The 27,340-nt window shown below is 37.3% G+C and overlaps 1 protein-coding gene across 1 annotated transcript in view; it reads right to left on the reverse strand.

The window, feature by feature from the left end:
- Positions 1-801: 801 nt before the first annotated feature.
- Positions 802-27,340, reverse strand: part of LOC126457095 (myosin-VIIa) — a 463,049-nt gene continuing 436,510 nt past the window's right edge. The window contains exons 30-41 of the mRNA XM_050093124.1: positions 26,433-26,602; positions 23,429-23,619; positions 19,028-19,146; positions 11,616-11,874; positions 10,726-10,863; positions 10,433-10,615; positions 10,103-10,304; positions 8,196-8,324; positions 5,047-5,143; positions 3,294-3,391; positions 2,750-2,919; positions 802-2,559 (exon numbers count right to left, since the gene is read on the reverse strand). Of these exons, the coding sequence (XP_049949081.1) occupies positions 2,350-2,559; positions 2,750-2,919; positions 3,294-3,391; positions 5,047-5,143; positions 8,196-8,324; positions 10,103-10,304; positions 10,433-10,615; positions 10,726-10,863; positions 11,616-11,874; positions 19,028-19,146; positions 23,429-23,619; positions 26,433-26,602 (1,966 nt within the window). The 3' untranslated portion in view covers positions 802-2,349. The remainder of the gene's footprint in view (positions 2,560-2,749; positions 2,920-3,293; positions 3,392-5,046; positions 5,144-8,195; positions 8,325-10,102; positions 10,305-10,432; positions 10,616-10,725; positions 10,864-11,615; positions 11,875-19,027; positions 19,147-23,428; positions 23,620-26,432; positions 26,603-27,340) is intronic.

Below are 27,340 nucleotides of genomic sequence, written 5' to 3' on the forward strand. Positions count from 1 at the left end.
TGTTAGGCAAGAAATCTGGTGAGTAAGGGCAGAGAGAAATATTGATACAATGTGTTTTCTGTATCAAATAATCAATTATTTGACATACTGTGTGACAGTTGGCACTGTCGTGATGACTGATATTTTTGGTAGTTTCTCTTGAGATGATCAATGATTTGATGTAAACAAATTATTGTATACCATTCAAACTTTAATGCTCCTCAGTCACCTAAAGCTGTGGCTGAGACATGTCCACTGTAATTAAAGAAACAAGCAACAATTTTCTAGCTAGTGCTCTGCAACCATTTTTGTTGGTTTTGGTGCATCTTGGAACATCCACACACTGACTGCTGCTTACTTTCTGGTTAGTATGAATATATAAATTTTATCTCCCATTGTAATACTGTATGTAGAGTTTGTATTTTCTTTGTAATATTTTTTTAGCATTTCCAAATTCCATTTGACGCAGCCTGTTTTAGAACTCTGGTCAAACTGTGCAATATCCACTGGGAACATATATTTTTCACTACTAAATATTAATGCAAAATCAAATGTACTGCAGTTTTCAATACACCTAAGGACTCATCTGTCTCAGGTAAAGACCCTCTTCAATCGTGTTGCACACAGAATTGAAGTTCTTTGGATCAAAACCGAGTCTGGCCTACCTTCATGAAATGCATCAGTGACAGAAGCATGGCTGTGAAAATATTCTGCTAACCAACTGTAAACAGTGTTTTCTGAAATTGACTGGTTACTAAAAATTAAACAAATGATTCAAAGAATTTTTGTCGAGTTAGGGCTTTTTTTAAAAAAACACACAACAAACTACAAAAACTTCCACACAAAATTTCCAATTTTTCACAATACTATTTCTTTAAATGCTCACTGCAAATGAACTACTGGGTCAATTTTAACAACAACAAATGTCATATTTTAAAGCAACATCAACAGCTCTATCTATTGGTCATTTATGGAAATACAATAAAAAACACTTATATGTTTGTTGCAATATCAGCAACATTTAGGGCATTTGAAATATGCTAAGGTATGTCCTCAGCACTGTTCTTTAAATTACAAAAATTATTTATTTCTTCATACTTTTTTTGTACAAAATTACATCTATTGAACCACATATATAAAGACAATATATATTGTTTTCTGGAAAAAAAGTGTAATCACGGTATAGCAATAAATAAATGGAAAGTTTAATTATGCAAAAAAATTCTAGTTAGCTTTTCACATATTTACAAACAAATCTTAAAACTCGTCAACAATGGTGAAAAAGTGAAAAATAACCTTCATAACGCAAAAAATTTGTAACAGTACAAAAAGAAAAGGAGTTTTGCAATTAACAACAGAGAGGCAGTCTGCAAGTCATATAGGCAAATAAATAATTTTTTTCACATGTTTAACAGCATTTTAACTGTGAGAAACAGAGTTTGTGCACATTAATTTGGCTTTATAACCAATGTTCATACAAAAATAAACAGGCATATAACTAACAAAGGTTCTTAATTTATTTTTTTATTCAAAGTTCATGACAAATTTTGTACTTGATTTGGATTCAGTTGGTTCTAAGTAAATGAAATGCATTAGGCAGCCTTTCAAAAATACCTCACACATAAAAGGGAAGTTTCAGTATTGTCGTTTATTAACAGATGCCATGTAAAACAACTCCACATAGAGAGTATTCAAAAATGCAAATTTTGTCTTAAACAATAAGCCATACCAGCAGAAATACAACAGTTTGGTTACACAACAGGTTACAATTTATAGTGGAGTCTGTGTAATGAAATTAGACACCGTACTAGTAGGTATATTAAAAGCAATAAATAACCAAAAGACACACGGCAATTCCAACTGAATATATAATTAAAGAATATTTTTATCTTGTGAGGTACAAAGGATGAGGAAAGTATTGATTTGAATGAGCAAAATAAAATAAAAGACTTAGCACTCTGATAACTGTTGTCACTGTCTTTAAGAATCAAGATATTTGGATATAGAATTTACCTTTTATTTCTATGAGAGTGGGGAAGCGGACATGACTATTACAGAAGCCAAAAGAAAACAAAACAAGAAGAATATCAGCTCTATCAAAATGTCAATTGTTACTGCCTTTAGTACTGACTATATGGTATCCACCTTTTTAAGTAAGAAAGATTCATATTGCACACATTGTTGATATGTCACTGCTCACTGAAGACAACAAAGTCACAAATATTTACATAAAATGTTATGAATTATGTACAATGAATTTATTTTTGTGAGCATTATATACATCGTCTTTTGACACAACATCAAATCACTCTGTTGACTTCATGTACACAATTTAACACACACAAATTCATCTTCTGAATTCCTGTATTATTATTTTATTCTTAAAGTTCCTCTCTGTTTATTCATGTTTGTGAGCATAAGAGAGATGTATGAGGTTAATAAGTCATCCATTTTATAGCCTAGTGAAGTTTCACACAGCAGCTTGGAGCCGCGTACAAGATTTCCAATAGTCATGTGAAAATAGGTATTCCCGGAAGACCAGTTGGAAATTCTTGTGAATGGGTGAGTTACCAGGATATCCTAGAACAATTAATCAATTAAATATCAGCCGATAGCTGCAGCCACAACGCTAGTTACAGTTCTGCATTCTATGATCAGTCCACACATTATGTTAAAAAAGAAAGGAAAAAAACTGATTTTTGAACAGTTCTTTAAATAACTATTACAGTCTTATCTCAAAATTTTACATATAATGAGAAACAGAACTAACCTTAGTCTGAGGATGTATCAAACTGACCCCATGTTTGTTTATTGCTATAAGAAGCATTTCAGGATAATTTGGCTCCGTTGTTTGTTTTACTTCAAAAAATGCAGAGCCAAATGTAGGCCATCGATAAATTATCTTCAGAAAAGTAATTTTTGCATCTTCTGGGCTCATGCCTGCATACAAAACAATAGATAATATTTGCAAGAATGGACAATAATGAATTAAATATGGGGAAGTGAATAAAGAAGAATTTATTGCAGAAAATTTAAATAACAATTATTATTTCAACAAGAATCAAAAGAGGTGAAGAATCACTTGCAAGAGACTGATATGTAGGATAAAGGAATGCATAACAGCTTACAGACTTTCGTGCTGCCCTCCCTTTTCTAGTTCAAGTATGCTACCCACCTACACAAAAATCATGTGTGTGTGTGTGTTTCTTTAAGCCACACAGCTACAAGCTAGCAGTTGTCAAACCTTACTTTTGTTTATTGTTTCTGTTCTTGGATTTAAGTTATGTTATTACTGATTCCTTGTATATTATTACCTGCATCCTGATTGTAGGCAGCTACGATTGATCTTTTCCAGTCATTGGAACTCTGGATTTTTATAAGATCTCCTGGAACTAGATCCCTGAGCATTTGACTGAAACACAATTAATACAAAAACTGTACTCTTTGAGATTAGAGAAGACTTACTCTCTCCTTTAAATTTTATCTTTTAATCAAATACTGACAGTAAAATCTTTGGTCGTTAAAAGTGCTCTTTTTGTTTTGACAAGCATGTTTTAGGAATAAGTAGATAAAAATTATCAGCACATGTAATGTTACACAATTGCAGATAAAAGTTTAGGGCTTCTCGATGTCAACAGTTTGAGTCACATGCACAAAAGAAATGCAAAAGAAATGGTACCACCATACATATGATACAGTTAATGAATTTGAACAGAGATGATTATAAAGAGCAATTATGAACATGATCTACCTAACATGAGAATCTGTATCACTAAAATGCAATCACTGTATTAAATGTGTAATACATTAAAACGAGTACTGCATTTGGAAACTGTGTTTGTCTTGAGGCAGCATAACTGCTGTTGTACAAATACATGAACTTCATTTATCCAGTATTTGAGAATGAGGGCACTTAGAGACTTCCAACAAAGCTTACATATAATTTCAAAACTTTACAAAACTATCCCTCACTGACACCCTGCCCCCGCCCCCCCCCCCCCCCCCCAAAAAAAAAGAAAAAAAGTTTGTTGCATACTACATTTTCGCTGTTCATGCAGTCAAGCTTCAGCATAGGCCATGACATTTTAATTGTTACTTCTTTATTACTTCCTCCTTTCGTAACACAGTTGCAGGCAGTATACACAAATACCACAGAATGAAACCTGCAAAATTATGTAATTGTATAATACTTGGTTCAGGAGATATGACTTCATAAACACTGAGACATGTGGAAAAGTAAATTTTGCTCAGATGGGCTGTAAATTACCCAGTTTATATTAATCCAGTGCTTCATAATGAGAGCACTTAGTGACTTCCTACAAACTTTAAGCATAATTTCAAATCTTTCCTAAACTTTTTCTCGCTTACATGGTTAAAGGCAAGTTTAACACATTATCTCATTTGTAAAATAATCAGACATTTGTAGCTGTGTTTTATACATGGGAATTTGGTCTTTGAAGACTTGGGGTTTGCTGGTAAACTGCTAACTAATAACCTTTCAGTATATCACATTACGTGGTATAGTGAATAACTGCACATTTTTATCTCCCTGATACTTTATCCTTGCCATTACTACGCATATTGTATGGGATACTGAGGTTTCCCTCTCAGTCTATTGAACTGTAAAACTGATTAAAGACAAATATGGATTAAGAAAAATGCCACTATTATATGAGGAACTGCTGCCTTTACTCACCCCCTTGTTTATATTCCATTCAAGATTTTCCACTACTGTATGAAAATATGAATTATGCTTGCTTTAAAATATGTCCTGTTAACAAATGTTAAAGAGGAGTGAATCTGCATTCCTACAATGTCAATGGTGATGTTCGTCTGAATGTTAGAACAACTTATCTTTCTTTCCCCCCATTTTAATTTAATAAGCACAAGAATCATAATTAAGAAATAAGGATATGGCTGTTTGAGAATTTAATTCAGAAAAATAGTCTAAATAACGTAAAAAAAAAAATATTATGACAGCATGTATGGAAAAACAATAAATGATGCACAGTGGTGTGCTTAATTCCAGAACTTCATTAAGTCTTCAAAAACCCTTGCAGTACTTACGGTATTCCTTGCAACTCCTGTTTGCTTTCTCCAAACCTTACTCGATACACTAGAGCTGCCAATCGAGCTGCCTCTTCTTTGGTGCATTTATGATATCCTGAAAATAACAGTCTTACATAACTTCATGTTGTTCTTAACAATGTAAGTTAATTTTATTGTTAAACTTTAAGAGTACATTGTTTCTAACAATGACATTAACAGACTATACAGCTAACTCTTATTTACTGATTTAACTAAACATAATAAATGTTGTGCTTAGAAATAACTGTTAGTTGCATAACTGTGTATCTATTACAGAAATGGCACTTGGAATCTCACAATCAGTCTACACTTCTGGAATTAATTGTGATTTGTTTCTATACATTTATGAGAATTCAAGCCTTCACAAACAGGAAGTGACTGTGTCATATCTAAAGTTTTCAGGCCAAACTCATGTTGCTGCTATGAGAAAAACCAGGAAACCTATTTTGGAACAAATCCACTGTCACCTATGCCGTGTGCAAGATTGTACTATACCACTTCAAGCAAATATCCTGAGCAGTTAAGCTAATGAAATGACAACACAGAAATTCTGTTAAAATATTTTAACAGCATTCCCCAGTTATTGTTAAGGTATTCTCCCATCACCTAAAATGAGACACAGTCTAATCACGGTCAGCACAAAATGTCATTTGCACATGCATTAGCTTTACTTTTAACCTTACAGTGGTTTAATGCAATCCACTTGAGCCCAAAACTGTTCCCAGCGCTTGGAAGAGATCACATAAATTTATGAAATAAGCAGTGGAACAGATTCACAGAATTATTGCCCTATGTCGCAAATGTGTGTTTAACAGAATTCTACAACACGTTTTCATTACAAATACAATGATCAACCTTGAATACAAGAGGCTTCTCACAGCACTAAACATGGTTCCTAAAAACACCAAGCATGCACAACTCAATTTACTATTTTAAAATGTAATACACTAAAAGTCAGAAGTACAAGTAACCAGGCAATTTTGTTGTTTTTTGACTTTCAGAAAGCTTTTGATTCTATACTGCATCATCATGAAAACTAGCATAGAGCCATTAATACATCCAAGAGTGACTACAGGTGGCCAAGAAGAGTATGTAGCACCACTGCTGTTATAAAACCTGATATTAATGACTTAGCGGGTAGCATCCAGCTAGATGTTGATAAAATAATATGGAGAAAATACTGGATACTAGCACTAAAAGTGGAGAAGAATAAAACTGAGCTAATCATAGCTCGCATAGAGTCTTCTTTTCTATGTTCCATCTGTAAGTGGAAGAGAAAAAATGCATTAATATCTTACACTGATCCAGACTAGAGATGTACATGTACCTCATTGTCTGCTACTCATTTTTCCAGAGTTTTTTGACTGCTCTCTATACGAGGAAGCACCCATGGACACTCACAATACTGTAGGTGTCGATCATTGCTCTTTCTTCTGATCCAATTTCATGTTTACAATAACTCTCATAGTACAACATGCACATTGAAATGCAAGATTTTCACAGTAAACATGACAAAATGTCATACAAAAGGTGCTAGCTTTGAGAGCTTTGAATAACTATCAAGTCATGGTAAGTGGGTAGGAAAAATGTTGATCACATAGCAGAATTCTAGCAGTGAGTTGCCCTCTACTAACAGATCTCATCAGCAATGGTAGTTTATTACATCTTGAAACTGATAAATCAGTTGCAAACTGCAAATGCTGTGACAAGTCATCAACTCTTCCAGAATAAACAATAAAACAAAACCAAATGCAAAAGAGGAGCTTCATGCAGCCCACTATCAAAAGCCAAATCATGTGCTAATTGGCAGTAGTTGTAATTAAACTTTGGCTACTTGAGAGGGCCCCTATGAAAAAATGAGTGATTGTAGGAAAACGAAACTTTGGGGAAATATTTGTAAGAACATATGGAAGAGAAATAATGAATAAACATTAATTGAAACGTATTTTAATTTCCAAATGACAGGGTAACATTTGTTACTTGCTTTCCACATATATGTTCCAGGTTGGAAACGTTGCTCACTGTAACGACCATCGGAATCCACTACAGCCTGGAACCACATTGGAGAGCACTCTATTGCTATCTGAAATATCTCAGGTGTGATGTTGGCTATCTCCTTCGCTATGCTCACATCTTCAACCTCCGATGTGTGTTAATGTCCTGTTGATAAACTCTGTCCTTCAGGTAACCCCACTGCCACAAATCACACGTGTTCCAATCTGGTGATCTTGGCAGCCATGCACTTTGGAACGATCGGCCAATGATTTGGTTCTCTCCAAATATGTTGCAGAGTAACCGAGTGAAAGAGTACCTCTCCATTATTCCTTAAATGCATCGATACTCGGGAAGAGTAGTAGCACTATTACAGTTGTGTTGATAAAACACCTTTACGGGTAAGGCTCTGCTCATCTTATCCGGCAGAATATTCAGAATGGTAGAGAAATTGTGCCTACTTAGGAACTAGTATGGGAGCGAAAGTGCACAATAAACTCAGTTTCGAGTGGGCAACAGTGGATTAAGACCAGTATTGTTTTTGTCCTCCTGCTTAAGTCAAAACAAAAATCAAAGCACTGACCGCCTTGTCCAGACTCATGCTAACTGTCATGCACACTGATGCATGTGTTGCAACCCTACATTGCTGTACCAGTGCCAGCAAGTCATGATGTTTCCTATAAAGTTGGGTACCCATATGATAAACAACTTTCTGTCTACACAGGCTCGGGTGGAGAAAGTTTAATTATAACCACCCTGTATATCAACATATTCTCCACTTCACGAGATGCCAGATGCTCCACAATAAATATAAAAATCAAAGGTGATGTAGAATTAGCAACTCCTACAATAGTGTCACTTCAGATGGTGGTTGTTCTTGCTAGAGTGGTTATGTACACCTTTTTGAGCTACTTTGAGTCAAAATATCATAGTACATTTTCCATTAAGTATAGATAAAAGAAATCTACAAACTACACAGCAGCCCAAGCTTAGGACACAATTTACATAGAAACAAACAGAATATATCTAATCCAAAATAAAAGTGAAAAAATAAGTATTTACAACATTTGAAGTAAAAATTCATATCTGCAATACTTTATTTTCAAAGAAAGTATGTTACATTAACAACTGCTTACCTCTCAATAACTTGGGTAGTTCCTGATGAAAGTGGAAAATTAAATCAGCATTCCTATCTTTCCCAGGAACAGTGTTTGTCCACAGTTTCTTCATAAAGAAAACCTGATACGTAAATTGTGGTGATGCACCTGGAAGTTAATCAAATTTTTTCACCATTAACTAAACCTGCAAACCAATAGCACATATCCATGTCATTTGACTCTAACCTCCTTATTTACATCCCTAATTATAGTCAAAGAATCCATAGTCCACAGGTTGTTCTTGACTTTAATGTTTTTTATGTAGAATGCATAAATGTTAGGACTGGTATATAGAAGTGAAGTTCAAATTGCTTTACAAATTAACAGATATATAAAATGGTGTACATTGATGGAAAGTAAATATGAGATTGTAAAACAGATAACAATCAAGCAGAAGTACACCTATGAGATTCATTCATTCATCTTGTTCCACACATCCAATCAGAAGGAGAATCTTCAGGGATAAGGCATGTTGAAGATATACAATTATATAAGACGAAGGCATCATAAAAACACTACAATAAACTCTTACTATGCTGCTTAATGCTAATCATGCTAACTTTTACCTTGGGAGAGGGGGGGGGGGGGGGAGGAAGGCTGCTACTGCATCCTCAGTGTTATTACACAGCCATTGTTTATCCGTTATTAGTAAATTAATATTTACCTGAGTGCAATGATGTTGTTCAAAGAGGTTTTTTTACATCATCTATAAACACTAAGTCCTATTTATGGTACATTATTAACTGTCATACAACCACCCAGATAGCCACATGTGTTAAAAGTGTCGCTTTCAGGAGGGGGAGTTATACCAGCCCCAGATCGAATCTGCCCAATGGATTAATGACAGACTGATGACCTCAGAAGTTAAGTCCCATAGTACTCAGAGCCATTTTGATTTTTGATTAATGACAAGGATTGGTGTGCTGGCCAGCATGGATGCGGTTTTTAGGTGGTTTCCCATGCTCCACAAGGTCAATACTGGACTGGTACCTAAGTCCCATCTCTGTTACATGATTTCCAAACATTTAGCAAACTCTTACTTAGTTTCACATGAATAACACTACAGACAGTTGGCATACACATATTCTGTCCTAGGAAGGATGACACGGGGTTAATAGGATGGCAACTGGAAGGGCATCTTGAACTAACCAAGCCAAATCTGTTAATAAAAATGCCAACCCTGCGATGAGGCTGGACAAAGGCACAAGAAAAAGAAAAAGAAGAAGATACAGCTTTATCACAAACACTGTATTTGCTATGTGGCCATGTGTTCAGTCCACAAATCTAGATATCTTGATAATTTGCAGAAAGAGTGGCTAATGAAGTATGTTTTTAATTTTCTTCTGAATTGATAGGGATTCAAAATTTCTTGTGTCATTTTAGACAAGCGCTTACTGAATATCTTACCACCAAAACTCCATTCTTAACCTGGGGCAAGAAAATGGGGTCTACATGAAAATTACTTTTGTGTCTTGTATTGTGACTTTATATCACAGCTCTGTTGAAACTGATTCTTATTATCAGCATTATGGTGATGCACCACTTTATTTCTGATGTTGGTGACCACTGTCATGGTTATGTTATTTGCAGCAATTTTGCAATTTATTATCACTGATGATTAGGGGTCATGACACAATGAAAAAGGGAGCACATGATACAAGAAATATGTTAGTTCCTCAAAGACTGAAAATATAAACATATTTTTACAACAATTACATTATCCTCAGTTTCTTTTGGTACCCACATGAAGTTTAATTAAAAAAAAATTGCACATGACACAAAGCGACTAAAATTTATTAAGACAAGTCTGACCTAATTTTAACTTAATCTACTGTTTTTTTTACTGTAATTATAACAAAAACAGCAACAGTACTAACAAAACATACCATCTCTTGATGGCCTTGCTTTCTTAATCCAGTCCGTTAAGTGCCTCACAAAATCGAAGAAGAAGTCGCCCTCTGGGACAGATATAACTTTGTCAGCAATTTTAACAAACAAGCTAAAGCCTTCACTAGAACGCAGATTCAGGCGCTGTGATATATTTTGGCAAAAGTCTTTGGCACGAGTTGAAGAATCCACTTCAAAAGCCTGAGGACCACAAAGCATCAGTTATTAAACACAGTGTTGGTCAGTGTGATATTTTAAAATTTCAGTCTTTAAGTATGAAGAAAGCCATGTAGAGTTTCAATAATTTTATACACGTCATTTCTTTTTACCTCATCTGTATCATCTGGGAAGTATACTTTATGGAATATTTGAGTGGTCTTGTGTTGAATAGCTTCTACTTCAACTTGATGAGGAGGATACTTTCTCTGGCCATTTCTAAGGGTCTTTTGTAACCTTTGAAGGGAATCCTGTGATATTGGGTGCCTTCTTGTGCGCAAAAATAAGGTAAGTTCCTGTGAAAAAAAGAAAAACGAAGAATTGGTAACTAGCCCTTTTGATACAAATAAAATTAAGAATATCTAATACACCGTGGGATTACGGTTTAGAATCATTTTATACAAACCTTCAGCAGATTCTGGCTGCATGCAAACAGACCTGTTGCAAGCCACATTAACTCCCACCCTCTTTCCTCGCTCAAACGGTTTCTGTTGTCTGTCAATTGTTTCATTATTTGACAGTATATTTCATCTCTCAAGATCTCCTACAGTGGCACAAAAGGATATAACAATAAGAAATCATGCCATGGCTTATTTTCTTATTATAATCAAGTGTAAAAAAAAGAGTGAGTTTCAAACTATGAAAATATCCTAATTCTTATAATCATGCATAGAGAATTATGAGTGTGTTCCGAACTATCAAAATAGCCAAAAACAAAATTTTCATTATATAACTGACTCACTAAGAAAACTCTTGGGCTTTGATGCCATCTATTTTAACAAATTATATTTTCAATCAGATAAAGATAATATAGTTCACAGAAGGATGTAACTGGAATACAAATAATAGAAGGAAGATATTTGTATTTTTATATGCGTATTTGTAGCATTGACCATTTTACAAGCACATTGTCCTATTGGTCAGCAACATTTTCAGTCCTGTTTATGGGCTTGCAGACTGCTCAATGCCTCACCTGTATAGTGAATGATTTCTTTTACCCCTTCCATTATTTAAACCTTACAAATAATACAGTTAAAACTTACGGAAGCAACAAAAACGACATTCAAGCAAACCAACAGCTTCCTTTATTTCAGGAGATATTTACAACAGATACCTCATTGAGCATACAGTAAGAAAGGAAACCTGATACGCGCACTACATGTCTCAAACAAGATTCTTAAGCTGGTACTATAAAAGCAAAGTATTCAGTTTTAGCCATAGAATTTAATATTTATAGAAAATTAGAGGTATATCATTGTAAGAAATAATGTGAAGTAGTATTTCATCTGAACCTACATGCTTCAATGGACCATCAAAAATTTGGTCAGTGTATTCATTTCCTATGCGAGGACGTTTGGACGGTAAATCACCCATGTATTTAAGCACAGCAGTAAATGCAAAACATGCTTCTTCTGCCAGCTCTTCCTTAGTTAACAATTTTTTAAGTAGAGGTTGCTTTATTGGTTCTCTAGAATGCCTCCATAACTCTTCAGGCCCTCCTCGACGAGCTGATGTTAATGTCAGTGCTTTGGACATTGTTCTTTTGGGTGGTGGCCTAGAAAAAGAAGGAAAAAAATATAATTCGTAGTGTCCTACATTAATTTTGTTTTAACTACATTGGCTGGTCATTTATTCCAGCTTAGTTAATTGTAGAAGATAAATATTTATTTTAATTGTAAAAGTTCTTCTATGCAACACTTAAAACCACATGTGGATCTCAGAAGATTTGTAGTGCTTACTTTACTTAATGACTGAAAAATTAAATTCAAAATGAAATTTCATTAGTTTTCCATTATTTTGAGTTCTGTTTTTTATGTAGCTCATTCATGACCTACAGGTTTGTTTTATCATACAGTACAAAATAGTAAATACTACAAGAAATTAAGTAATGAAAAATATTCGACTGAGGATAACTAATTTACCACTTCTTTCCTCTCTCATTCTTACAGCAAGTGAGTCCCTCTCAATCTGAGCGACCTAACCTCATTACTAACATTCCACAACCTATTTCTCTTTCCTTCCTGAGACAGCAATTAACAGTTCTCAAAGCTGGGACAGCATTTTTTTCTACTTTGATATTTTTTTTAGTGAGACTATGAGAATTTGACCTCCTGAACTAAGTTCTACCCAGACATTATGTCTCCTTATAATTTTATGGGATAACTAATATGGCAAATTAAAGTATGTATCAAAATAAAATTCTGTCAAGAAAATTAATAAATTATGAGAATGAATTGATGGCTTTCAAAGGCAAAATGTTTAATACTGCCTATGGAGCAACTCGATGGTCAGTGGCAAAGGGCCAGACTATAGATCCAAAGGTCTCGGGCTTGATCCTTGGTCTATCCTAGGATTTTTATCAGTATAATGTAACTGAATAGATAAAAAGTCTACTCACCAAGCAGTGGCAGGGGAACACACACATAAAAGAAAGTTATAATTAGGCAAGCTTTCAGAGCCAGTAGCTCCTTCAGGCAGAAGGGTTGAAGGGGAAGGAAGAGGAGTGTAGAAAACGAACTGGAGATCTCTATGAACAGGAGTGGATTTAGGAAAAGTCATTCGGAACCATGGGTCAGGGGAGACTTACCAGATGGGATGGGAAGGAAAGACTGATTGTTGGGGACTGCACGGTACAAAATTTGAAAACCTGAGAACAGAAAGGTGGACGACATGGTAATATGCAAGACAGACGTTACTGTTAAAACATTGTGTACAAGTTAATAAGAGTGAGAAGCTAAATGCATTGCCCATAAAAGAGGTAGGAGAGGGATTGCGAAAGAAAATAAAATATGTAGAAATCTAAAATGGAGTGAAGAAAGGAGTAGTTACTGTGAAGAACTGCTGAGATGGAAGAAATTAAAGTAAATTAAGACCATGTGGGTGGCCAGAACCAAGGACATGATGTAACGCTAGTTCCCACCTGCGGAGTTCTGAGAAACTGGTGTCTGGGAGAAAAATCCAGATGGCACTTGTGGTGAAACAGGTATCGAGGTCACAATTGTCATGTTGTAGAGCATGCCCTGCAATAGGATATTGTGTGTTGCCTATATACACCCTCTGCTTATGCCCATTCATTCTAACTGATAATTTGGTAGTAGTCATGCCAATGTAAAAAGCCAAACAGTGTTTACATGGCAGATGGTATATATGATATGTGCCATTTCACATGTGGCTCTCCCTTTAATAATATATGTTTTGCCAGTTACAGGACTGTTATAGGTGGTGATAGGAGGGTGCATAGGGCAAGTTTTGTGTCAGGGACAGTCACAGGGGGGGGGGAACCATAGGATATAGGGATGGGTGCAGAAGGAGCATAGGGTCTGACAAGAACATTGCAGAGATTGGGAGGGTGACGAAAAGCTATTCTAGGTGTGGTGGGCAAAATCTGACAGAATGGATCTCATTTCATGGCATGATTTTCAGAAGTCATGGCCCTGTCAAAGCAGCTGATTAATACAGTCCAGACCAGGATAATACTGAGTGACCAATGGTGTGCTCCAAAGTTGGTTTGGAGGGATCAGCAGTACCAGGATTGGTTATGATGACTGAAGAAATGTTCAGCAGCAGACCGACCATGTACATGGGGGATGTTGGTATAGAGGGAGGTGGCATCAGTGGTGACACGCAAGGTGTGTGATGGGAGTGGGATGGGCAAAGATTTCAGATGATCTAGGAAATGGTTGGTGTCTTTGATATAGGAGGGAAGTCTTTGTACAATGGGTAGCAGGTGCTGATCAACTAAGGTAGATTTATGTTTGGTGGGTGCTTTGAAGCCAGAAACTATAGGATGGCCTGGACGATAAGGGTTTGTGGCTCATAGGAAGAAGGTAAAAGGTGGGGATGCGTACTTCGGGTGGGGTGAGAAGTTCTATGAATTTTATCTGCTGAGAGGATAATGATGGAGTCATCAGCTTTTAGGGAACGTAGAGTCTGGAGTTCTGCAGAGGACAGGTTAGGGTCACGTTGTAGGGACCTGAGGAAGGGATGTGAAGCATGCTGGATGTGAGGAATTCTTGGAAGGCCTGGAAGGGATGATTTTGAGGTAATGTTGGTGGATCACCACTGGTGCCACCTCCCTCTATATCAGCATCTCCCAAGTACATGGTCTGTCTGCTGCTGAACATTTCCTTAGTTCGGTCACCTAATTCCAAACCTATGACATCCTTCTTAACTTAATCATCTTTATGGTTACCATCAGCTACTTCATCTTTGAGGGGCAGACATGCCAACAGATAAGGTGTATAGGTGTATGGCCATGGGAGACAGATGGCTCCTCCATACGCCAACCTTTTCATGTGTCGCTTGGAGGGTGCTTTCCTGGGATCAATAAGTCTTCAGCCCCTGGTTTGGTTTATATACATTGATGACATCTTTATCATATGGACTCATGGTGAGGCTGACCTGTTTACGTTCCTGGAATCTCTGAATAACTTCTCCAAATTAAATTTCACATTGTCCTATTACAAATCCAGTGTCACTTTTCTTGATGTTGATCTCGTCCTCACTGAAGGCCAGCTACACACTTCTGTCCACATTAAACCTCATAACAAACAACAGTATTTACATTTTGACAGTTGCCATCTTCCCATGTCAAACGATACCTCCCATACAGCCTTGGAATTTGAGGCAAATGTATTTGTTTGGATGCAGACTCTACAGCAACACAACACCATTCTCAACTCAGCCTTCATTGGATGTAATTACCCCACCAGCCTAGTTCAAAAGCAGATTTCCCGGGCCATCATAACCAATCCTGGTACCGCTGATCCCTCCAAAACAACTTTGGAGCACACCATTGGTCATTCAGTATTATCCTGGTCTGGACTGTATTAATCAGCTACTTCGACAGGGCCATGACTTCCGAAAATTTGCCATGAAATGAGATCCATTCTGTCTGAGACTTTGCCTACCACACCTAGAATAGCTTTTCGTCGCCCTCCCAATCTCTGCAATATTCTAGTCAGACCCTGTGCTCCTTCTGCACCCATCTCCCTACCCTATGGGTCCTACCCCTGTGACCATCCCTGCTGCAAGACTTGCCCTAAGCATCCTCCTACCACCACCTGTACCAGCCCTGTAACTGGCAAAACATATCAAAGGGAGAGCCACCTGTGAAATGACATGTGTCCTACCCAGCTGTTATGTAAACACTGTTCAGCCTTTTACAATGGCGTGACTACCACCAAATTATGGGCAAAGCAGAGGGTGTATACTTGCAACACACAATATCTGTTGCAGGGCATGCTCTACAACATGACAATCATGACCTCAGTGCCTGTTTCATAATACGTGCCATCTGACTTCTTCCCCCAGGCACCAGTTTCTCAGAACTCCGCATGTGGGAACTATCGCTAAAACATGTTCTTGGTTCTTGCCACCAACCTAGCCTTAATTTGCGTATCAGCATTTCTTCACAGTTTGTTGATGAGTAAAATGCTGATCTGCTCTGTGGTTTGCTATTCATGTTAAACAGTAATTTCCTCTAAGTGGCTATGTAATTAAGTTCAAAGGTTGGAAGTAGGCAATGGCACACCACATCCAACAGGACCATGCTTAGGGAAGAACGTTGGTGTTCCATTCAATCTTTGGCTTAATGACAGTTTTCTTTTCTTCTTCCTGTCCATTAATGGATGTTAGCAGCCACATGATGCATCTTTATTCTATGAACTACAGTACACAGCAGTTGATCTGCACTTTATAATCCTATCTGGGCTTTATGTTATCTAACCATGATATTATTCTTTGCCTTTGTTTTCTTTTACCCTTAGTCTTCCCATGTATTATCATCTGTAGAAGTATATATGTGGTGCTCTGTAAGGTATGTCCTAGGTACACAGCTTTTCTTTTTTTCAAATATTGTTAGTATTTCATGCTGTTTATGTATTCTTCACAATATCTGGTGTTAGATATTCACGCTGTCCACAGTACTTTAACCAATCTGGGGTAAATGCATATTTAAAAGGCCTCGATCACCCTTTTATTGTCATATTTAGTGCTCATCCAACAGAAATGCTGTAGCAGTTAACATTACATATAGGATCTTACATACTGAACTGTATGGTTTAGTCTCAGTCTGTAATTTTCTTAAATTTTGTAGAAGAATTGCAAGCATTCTCAGTGTGCCATTTTGTCTCCAAAGTCTTCAGAGAGCCATTTTCCAAGTTACTTAAACTTGTCTGCTCTTTGTATTAAGCAGCCACTGAATCATAGTTTGTAAAGGAGTCAGGCTGTCACCTGACAGTCATAAAATACGTCTTTTTGGTGTTGATATTCAAGCCTGGATAATTACTGTAATCTCCTATTATGTCGAAGAGCTGTTGAAGTTCATCAAAATTATCAGTAATCAATACTGTATCATCAGCATATCAAATGTTGTTGATGAAGACACCATTAATCTTTGTGTCTTTTTTCTATATCAGTAAGTACATTCAAAAAAATAATCTCTGAGTACAAATTGAATAACAGGAGTGATAGAATCCTTGTTGGGATCCTTTATAGGTATTAACCAAGTCAGTGACCTCATTCTCAAACTTGACCTGTACTGTCTGATTCCAACATAAATTCTCTATACATCAGATGTCCTTCTGGTGTATATCCATTCTTCAGAGAATTTTATGATGATCTCTACTGAAGGTTTTTTCATACTCAATAGAAAAGACTTACATTGTTATCCTGTCCATAGCAGTTCTGCACCAGAAGTCATAATGCAACAACAGCTTCTCTAGCACCTACACCTTTCCTAAACTCAAACTGTCTCACCAATTAATTTCTGTCATTTTTCATATAACCTTTGACAGGTGACTTTCAGAAATATTTTCAAGGAATGTCTCATAAGACTAATGAGTCTATGAGCTTCATATTTTCTCACAGTATTCTTTTTTGGTAAGTGAATAAAAGCTTTACTTTATAGACACGTATAAAAGTGAATATGACATCACTATCCTAACTGTTGGTACTGTTGGTTCCTTTGTTGGGAAGGAGAAAGGAATAGGCTGGAGAAGGTTGAGAAGGAAGATTTTTTCTATCATCGTCCTAACTGCAGTGGGTTCCACTCATTCTGGGATCTGTGTAACCTATCCTTCCTTTTAATCTTCCCCGATCTAGCCCTCTCTACTCCCTGATGAAGGAACTAACAGTTGGGAAAGCTATGATAATATTGTCACTTATACTACTGTGTGTCTACCATTCTGTTGCATAATTTATTAATTTCTAAATTGTAGGATGTATTTGTCAAATTTTCACTGATAATTCTGCAGACTAATAAAACTTGTCCTAGTGTAGCAGAAAACCACATGGTACATTCATTTAGTACTGAACAAACTGAAGTGTGTCTAAACTGTCTACTGCCACTATGATGTTATGTTATTTCTTTCTGCCCTATTGGCATACCAAATGTGTGAAAATACGTTACCACAGCAGTATTTTTTGCACTTTTTAAACTACTCTTTCATCCTTGTAAATGTTGAATATACAGTAACAACTACTAAATTTTACCAATAAAGGGACCCCATACATGAATGATGGATCACAGTAGTCAGCTGTACAGATGTGTGATAACTTCACAGATTGCACTTGTGGGCAAATCACAATGATCAGTCACTGATCACATGGAAATCATAGGTGTATGATGAACCACATGTGATATGTGGCAATATGACTGCTTGTTTATTTATTAAGCATGCTTGTGCAGTTCTGTTTTGTTTCGTTTTGCCCATGATGAGTAAGAACTTTATGTTAGGATTTATAGTTGTTCAGGAACCACAAACCTCTCCGAGAAGTGAAGCTGAGGCTCCATCTGATGAGTTTGAGTTAATTATGAAACAACTGTAAGCATTATTAAAGTTTTTAACTTCTGCACAGAATGACTTACCATAATAATAAGTGGACATTTTAATTTAAATGTTCAAGGCCAATCAGTTTCACAGCTACACAAGTCCCTTGTCATTGCATATGATTTAACTTTCCCTCATACACTCATAACAAGAGTTATGCTAACCAGTAGTGCTGCAATTTACAACATTTCTAGAGACACACTGTGATTTGCAAAACATATTGTGTAAATACTGTCAGTTAAACTATAATACTAATGAATGAAATAGGAATTGAGGAATAATAAATGAAAAATGAACTGTATTCGTACACAAAAAGATGTGCACAACACACTACGCATCAGCAACAAAAACGTAATATATTCTATTAAGTAACCTACAGTTCCCAAGAAAATTGTTTTTCAAACAAGCTTAATAAATTACAATTCCTATGTCTTCCTCCCCATAAAATATCTTCCGGATATGGAGATCAATTGCCACTGCTGCTAAATATAGCATTTCATTTTCCATGGCAGAACTTCTCGACACAATGGTGTTCATAATACTGACTGAAATTGCTTGGTAAAACACTTGTGTGTGTTGGGGTACAGTCAAGTGGTTGACAGCAGTTAAATCACTAGTGATGGATCACTGTGAACCATCGCTCATGTGTGGGACCCTTAAAAGATTAGAATACTGCCAAGTACAAAATGTAAACAGTATGCTGTTACACAGGTCAAGAGTCATAAAAAGAAATAGTACATAAGTGCTAAATAATGACCACTTCACATTTAACTGTGAGGTTTAAATGCTTCAATTTACTACCACAGTGACTATTAATACTGCAATATATTTCAAATGCATTACAAAAATTGCATATAAAAATTATTTTTTAGATACCTGAAGTGATCCAGGGCATATTCAGCCAAATTATGTGGTTTTTCTCTGTTATCAGTGCCATTCATTTGCTGCGAGTACAATTTACGTCCATGCTCAGCACCTTCCAAGCTGAATAACGCCTAAATAATAACAAACAGTATGCAGTCATGCTGTCTATATCAAGCACCTATTCAAAACAAACTGAGGCAAAAGTAACTGTCAGACAAAACGTTTGAGAGTCAACATTTTGTCAAGTGCAGAAAAAGCATTCACTTAAAAATGTAAAAAAAAGAAACTCAAAATAAATACAATAAAATGACCACTTGTTAACACTAGTGTACAAATACCCTACCTGACAAAAAAGTGAAGCAGCAGGAAGCTATGGTTGGAAGTCAACGTAATTTCATTTCTGTACGCTCCACTAGCGGGCATGTAAATGAGTAAGAGTTGCAATTCTGTGTGACACGTACAACAGCCCCCAGACAGCATTAGAGCTGTTCATGTTTAGTGTTGTTACCAGGCCTGTTATGGTATAAAATGGGTGTGGACAGCTTCAGACCTTGAGTGATCACTGCATGCATGTACTCGTGTGAGACAGTATTATCAGTGCCAGACAGAGCTTGAAAGGGGCCTCATTACGGCTCTCTATTTGGCTGGTTGGTTAAATCATACAGTATTCAGATTTGTGGAGCATTCAGTTGTGACAGCGGCTTGAAATTGGACGGCATGCCCATATTGTTCATCAAATGCATCGTAACCCCTTCATGTCTACCTCTCATCCAAGAACTGCATTCTGTGTTATCCCACACCACTGGTTGGAGACTGGCAGTGTCCAGCCTAGGAATTACCATCCTGAGCTGCGTTTGGAATACTGGAGTGACCAGGAAGTATCAACTGCTGATGAACAGCATTGCATTGTGATCAGCAATGATATCGGTTCTGCACTAACCTTGATAACCATGATGATCATCATCAGTGGGTATGGTGGCAACGCTGGCAGAGGTCCCATTCTTTCAATGTTTTGGAGAGGCACAATGGTGCTGCTCCTGGCGTCATGGTGTGGAATGCCATTGTTATGAGATGATGTCATGGCTGGTAGTGAATGAGGGAATTCTGACGCCACAACAGTATGTTATGTACATCTTGCATCCTCATGTGTTACCTCACCTGCAACAGTATCATGGTGCCATTTTTCAAGAGGACAATAGTTGTCCACACATGGCATGCGTCTCTATGAACTGTCTGTATGATGTTCAGGTACTCCTGTGGCTGGCAAAATCCCCACATTTAGCCCTGATACAACACATGTGGGACCAGTCCAGATGTCAACTTCGTCCTAGAGCCAGTATGCAGAATATCAAGGACCAGTTCCAACAGTTGTAGGCCAGTTTGTCTCAGGAGAGGATACAGTGGCTTTATCCAGGCCAGATTGGGTACAACGTCATACTGTTATTTGGGCTCATACTTCCAAGTTCTTAGTAAATCTGATTGGGTACAACGTCATACCGTTATTTGGGCTCATACTTCCAAGTTCTTAGTAAATCTGATTTGATTCTGTAATCACAAAAATAACATCACATATCCTTCATAACTGTGAAGTTTCATTGCGTTACCTCCATCGCTTCTCAGTGATTCAGGTTCCCCTCCCCCCCAGGTAGTGTATAAGAAATTACACCAAGCAACCTGGTTGAAATTTTTTGACGGTATGGATTATGTGCTTTTTAATTTAATAGGAAGGTGACTGGAAGGAAATTCCCATGCAGCTACAAAGTATAGAAATAAAGCACACATGATTCTCTTGTTCATGCATGTTAATATACAGTTGGACACAAACACAGAAGTTGTAGCACACAAAATAACATGATACTTATCTGCTGAGTATTGTAGCATGAGCTAAATGAAGCATTCAAAGTTATGGCACTCAGAATTATACAAACTCAACTTCACATAATTCCATAACTGATTAAAATGTTAAAGAAGCTACTGCTTGTACACACATTAAAAAAAAAAAGTTTTGCATCACCCTTGTTCCCAGAACTCCTGAAGACAGACACTGACTGTGGATATTGTATCACAGACATAGTCCGTTTGACTTTTCAGAAATGTCACTAAACCTGCGCAAAGATGTAAACAACCATGCATGTGCAGTGCCTATTAGACGCAGGGGGTCCGACAGCAGATCAGTTCCAGTCATTCCACCAGGAAGGAGGTACGCTGCTCTTGTAGTCTGTAGTTCGACCATGCCTAGATGCTTAATACTGTGATTCAATTGTGCCCACATTGTTATTTGGCTCACAACAAAGGAAGTGTCCAGGCATCTCTGAGTGAACCAAATCAATGTTGTTCGGACATGGAGGAGATAGAGAGAGAGACAGGAACTGTCGATGGCATGCCTCGCTCAGGCCACCCAAGGGCTACTACTGCAGTGGATGACCACTACCTACGGATTATGGCTCGGAGGAACCTTGACAGAAACGCCACCATGTTGAATAATGCTTTTTGTGCAGCCACAGGACGTTGTGTTACAACTCAAACTGTGCGTAATAGGCTGCATGAGGTGCAACTTCACTCCTGACATCCATAGCAAGATCCATCTTTGCTACCATGACACCATGCAGTGCAGTGCAAATGGGCCCAACAACAAGCTGAATGGACCGCTCAGGATTGGCATTACGTTCTCTTAACGAATGAGTGTCTCATATGCCTTCAAACTGACAATCGTCAGAGATATGTTTCGAGGCAATCCGGTCAGACTGCATGCCCCACCGTAACGGCTGTACGATACATGAATGCCATCCTCCGACTGATAGTGCAACCATATCGGCAGCACATTGGCGAGGTATGCGTCTTCATGGACGACAATTCGCATCCCCATCATGCACATCTTGTGAATGACTTCCTCCAGGATAATGACATCGCTCGACTAGAGTGGCCAGCATGTTCTCCCGATGTGAACCCTACCGAACATGCCTGGGATGGATTTAAAAGGTCTGTTTATGTATGACATGACCCACCAACTGCTCTGGGGGATCTACGCCAAATCGCTATTGACGAGTGGGACAATCTGGACCAACAGTGCCTTGATGAACCTGTGGATAGTATGCCACGATGAATACAGGCATGCATCAATGCAAGAGGACATGCTACAGAGTATTAAAGGTACCAGTGTGTACAGAAACCTGGACCACCGACTCTGGAGTTCTCACTTTATGATGGTTTGAAATGCAATGTGTGGTTTTCATGAGCATGCAATGTGTAGTTTTCATGAGCAATAAAATGGGCAGAAATGATGTTTATGTTGATCTCTACTCCAATTTTCTGTACAAGTTCAAGAACTCTCGGAATGGAGGTGATGCAGAACTGTTTTTGATGTGTGTACAAACTGAATAATTACACCAGTGGGGAGGTGAGGAAACACATGTGATAACAGAGGGAGTAAGACGTGGGGTAAGGGGGAGCTGTGGAGGTAATTGAAGCCATTAGAGATGGGGGAGGCAGGTGGCTCTCAGAAGCGATAGCAAAATGAGCATCACAGATAAATTGCCAATAACAGTTCAGTATAAGAACACTGCAAAATTCATTACGTCAAATAGTTTGTTCAGTGTATGAAATTATCCTCCTCTACTTCACCTCTAGACCTAAGGTTGCCTTTTTCTCCTGCAGTGGTAATTTATCATATTAGGATCTAACACCACCATTCACCAGTTAGAAATACCAGTTGGCCAGGCTGACACCTAGTTATCTTGTTCTCCTTTCAACAATATCTACATTGTGGAACTGTTGTGAAGATAGTGTAGCACTATACAGGGTGTTACAAAAAGGTACGGCCAAACTTTCAGGAAACATTCCTCACACAAAGAAAGAAAATATGTTATGTGGACATGTGTCCGGAAACGCTTACTTTAAATGTTAGAGCTCATTTTATTACTTCTCTTCAAATTACATTAATCATGGAATGGAAACACACACCAACAGAACGTACCAGCGTGACTTCAAACACTTTGTTACAGGAAATGTTCAAAATGTCCTCTGTTAGCGAGGATACATGCATCCACCCTCCGTTGCATGGAATCCCTGATGCGCTGATGCAGCCCTGGAGAATGGCGTATTGTATCACAGCCGTCCACAATACGAGCACGAAGAGTCTCTACATTTGGTACCAGGGTTGCATAGACAAGAGCTTTCAAATGCCCCCATAAATGAAAGTCAAGAGGGTTGAGGTCAGGAGAGCGTGGAGACACATATCCACATAACATCTTTTCTTTATTTGTGTGTGAGGAATGTTTCCTGAAAGTTTGGCTGTACCTTTCTGTAACACCCTGTATATACAGGATATGCATCAATCAGTATAAAATAGCTGGCATCTTTATTTACAATAATTTTCCAACAAGTTTGATAATTTCAGATTTATGAGTAGTATACCAGTATGTCTTGTGGAGGTTTACTGCAGCAAGGCAGAACATATACTGTTTCAGCAGGGAAATCTCCTTTTTCTCCTGTTCTTTCACATCTTCCAACACACCATCCAGAGTTCATAACAGTTTCACCAGTACTGTCATCCTCTAAAATTATAAGATCTCCTTTCTGGAATGTCAGGAATGATGAGCCTTCACCTGAAAATGAGAGAAATATAATGAGAATAAGTGCATTTTGCAAGAGAAGAAGTTACAAAATACTGACAGCTCCAATCAGTTTTGAAATTCTACTAAACTATTAATCGTTTTTGTTTGTTTCTGAGGGCTGTTTTTGCCATGGGACAACTGGGAAACCGTGGAAAAACCTGGGAATTTCTTCATATGGGAAAATCCAGGAAAAATAGGGGATTTTTTTAGAATTCCGAGAATTTTTCATTGTTTTAGTTTCTAATCAAAGTTTTGTCATTTTCACCAGTAAGAACTGATGCTCTTGCAAAGAATTTTACTCTAGTCCGCTACTGTACAATAATACTGCAGCAAGGAAACCTAAATGAGGGAATAACACCAAAATAACATTTTAGTTGTAAAGAAAATGCATCGTTTACAACAAAACGAACTGCACATAAGCGTCTGCCAATAACGAAATCTATAAAAGTTTGAGGTTAGTTTTTCGTATTTATTTTCGTTATCTCATAGATTACAAATTATTCAGTAGTGATGACAAAAAGTATATATATTCTTCAAAACAAAGTGCCTTGTGAGTTCTTGAGCAATTTCACATGTAACTAACTTTTCTATGGAATAGTTGAAGTGCTTGTCAGAACATTTATTCAACCAGATAAGCCACAAAATGTTCAGCACAAAGCAGATAAATTTATAACTGTGCTTCTCAGAAACATTCAGCTGCTGCAATTTAAGAGAAGTTCTTAGAATCCTGCCTAACCACACCCTCAGAAAAAACAGCAAAAAAATTTTGGCGACCAGTATTATAGATGAAAGCTAAGCTTGTTTGTAGCTATACTGAATGTATATTAATTTAAACCATTAGCTTTTCCTATTTTTGTTTTCACACTACTTTACAATGATGGTGATATTGGCTGACTACATCATAAGTCCCATGCTCTGAATATCTGCAGTCATTGGCTGGTAAATCACATAATAAGAGCTATGACTGGCTGATAAAACCACATCACAATCTCGATTTCAGTGCTTTGAAAGTTACCATGCTATAATTGGTGGAATTTGTATTTATACTTTTGTAATATGAAAACATGCAGTGTACATGTTTCCATGCATCAAAGCTCTTTCCAAAATGTGTTGTTTTTGGCTGAATTTTGTTTCCTAAAGTGCCGGGAAGTTCTACACAGGTATATAATACCCTTAATTAATTTGAAGGATTTGTAAGTTTTACAGTTCCAAGGGAAAGTATATTGTCGCTTAACACAGAAAAAGTTTATTTTCACCCAGGAAAAAGTGTATTTTCACCCAGGAAAAAGTGTATTTTCAACTGGGAAAACATGTATTTTTAACTGGGAGATCTGGGAATTTTTTTTCTTGTCAGTACATAAACCCTGTTTCTGATACACTGCACTGGAAAAAGTGGTGCTCACGGCCATACTTTAAAGCTGACCTCTGCGTCACCCCATCTCCAGCTACCAAAACATGTAATACAAAAATCAAATTCTGGCATCTTTCAGAGCAAAACACTAAATAAACACTTAATTAATTTTACAAGTGGTTTTCAGGGTGATAGGAGTGGTGAGATGAGAAGAGGAAGAAGGGAAGGATGTGTAGAATCTACAAAGAGCAAGGGGGAGGTGGGAAGGCATGACATGGGGGGGGGGGGGGGGGGACACATGGTAGCTCTCAGTGACAAAATTGTGACATTCACATCACACCAAGTCACACACACACACACACACACACACACACACAGGACAGTTGAACACGGGAGGGGTGACATGGAAAATGACAGGAAACGAAAAGTGGTCAGAAGGGTAAGCTGGTGTTATCAATGATGATTCCATTGGCATGCATAGTGAAATAGCTATTAAAATCACTGTTGTTTTCATGTGCAGCATGTTCAACAACTAGATGGCTGAATTTGTAATCAGCTCCAGTATGGAGATGGTCATTCATGTGGGCAGACACAACTGGTTAGTTACCACCCGTACATGGAATCTGCAGAGTAATTACAGCACTTCTGATACATGACTTCTTTCACATATGATCCCACCATTCATAGGATAGGATATGTTCTTGAATGGACTATGATAGAATGCGATGGGTTGGGGTACAGGGCAGGTCTTCTACCTGGTTGTCCACAATGGCTTAGGCCAAGGGTGTGAACATGAGCTAATGCTACATTTTAAGTTGGGTGGGTGTAAGAATAAAAGGTGAGGGTAAGAATTTAGGTAATTTTTCCCTCATCTTGTAGAATGAATGTATATCCCTTTCCACAATGTCCCACATGATCATATGGGTTCGGTTTTTAATTTGATATGGCTCAACTACATCACGTATCTGCCTAACTCTGGACTGCAATGATCGTGTGAGCACCCACCTGCAGTTTAGCAGCAGTTTTGTTTCATATGATAAGCACCAGAGTGAAACAGATCATTTCAAACTCCAGTGACAAGACAGAGGCATATGTACCTGAGATATATACAATACACTTTCCTACATTTCATTAGTTTAAGGCACTTCATGCATTACTTTATATTGGGAATGTTTCATTTAACATATATAAGGTGTCTAAACAAACACATTAAGTATCAGTTGGATTTTATACATGTTTTTATTTGAGGAGCATAATCTTGCTAGTGACTTTTCAAACGAACTATCCCCATGAGAATTTTTTCAGTATTTTTACCTGATTGTACAGGTCATAATGCAAGGGAATTGATACATTTCAGTATCACAAAATGACCAAAGTCTCAATTTGTGCCACTTTGCATAAATTTATGGCTATTATAAAACTTAATTCAACTCAATTTCACTTCACAACTCACCTGGTGCTTTGTAATCCTGCAAGGAAATAACATATTTTGATCTCTTCTTCAATCCTTCTAAGAAATATACAACTAAATCTCTTATATCTTCTGCATTTGGGCTCTGAAATGTGAACTCTTCTCCTCTTATTGTAGACAGTGTAAATGTTTGTGAGAAGACTTTGCTTGTTCTGAAATACAAATACAATACATTACACTTAACCATCTTAGCCCTTACATGCCACAAAAAGGCATTATAGAATGTAATAATAGTAAGCAAATTATTGCATTTGACTAGAGGAAAGTATCCTGATTTGGTTAAGAACAGCTTCTGATCAGTTTTCCATATCAGGTTTGGCAGAGGTGAGAAAATTTCATTTGTATCTAAACCAAATAAATAAATAGTGCACTAAATATATTGTGAAAGAGCATTATATGTTTTATTGATAGTAGTCAACATTAGTGCTTATTGACTCTGCTGCAAAGTAATTTGCTTTCAATATATCTTCATTTATATGCTACTTTTTTCTAATTAATATTTTTATAATATTTAAAGTAATTGAATGTATGGCACAATGCCACTGGAAAATTAATTACATTTAGCAGCAATAAGCAGCACATCTATTAGCAACATAATATTTTTGAACTCGTGGGCAAAAATTTATTTACCTCTTGCAACATTCAACTGATTCTGATTTCTCTTGATAGGCTACACTAACCAATTCTCCACAGCTTTGACACATATACTGAACACATCTCCTCTCACCCTCTCTGTGTTCATCTCAACCTCCCACCTCTATCTGTCTCTATCTCTCTGTCTGTCTGTCTCTTTGTCTCCTCCTCCTCCTCCTCTCTTTGTGCATTTTCTCCACTTCCTTTCTGTAATCATATCTTCTTCCCCCTCCTTCTGACTATATCCTCCCCCCTCT

Source organism: Schistocerca serialis, chromosome 2 (assembly GCF_023864345.2).
Source record: "Schistocerca serialis cubense isolate TAMUIC-IGC-003099 chromosome 2, iqSchSeri2.2, whole genome shotgun sequence".
Lineage (NCBI taxonomy): Eukaryota > Metazoa > Arthropoda > Insecta > Orthoptera > Acrididae > Schistocerca > Schistocerca serialis.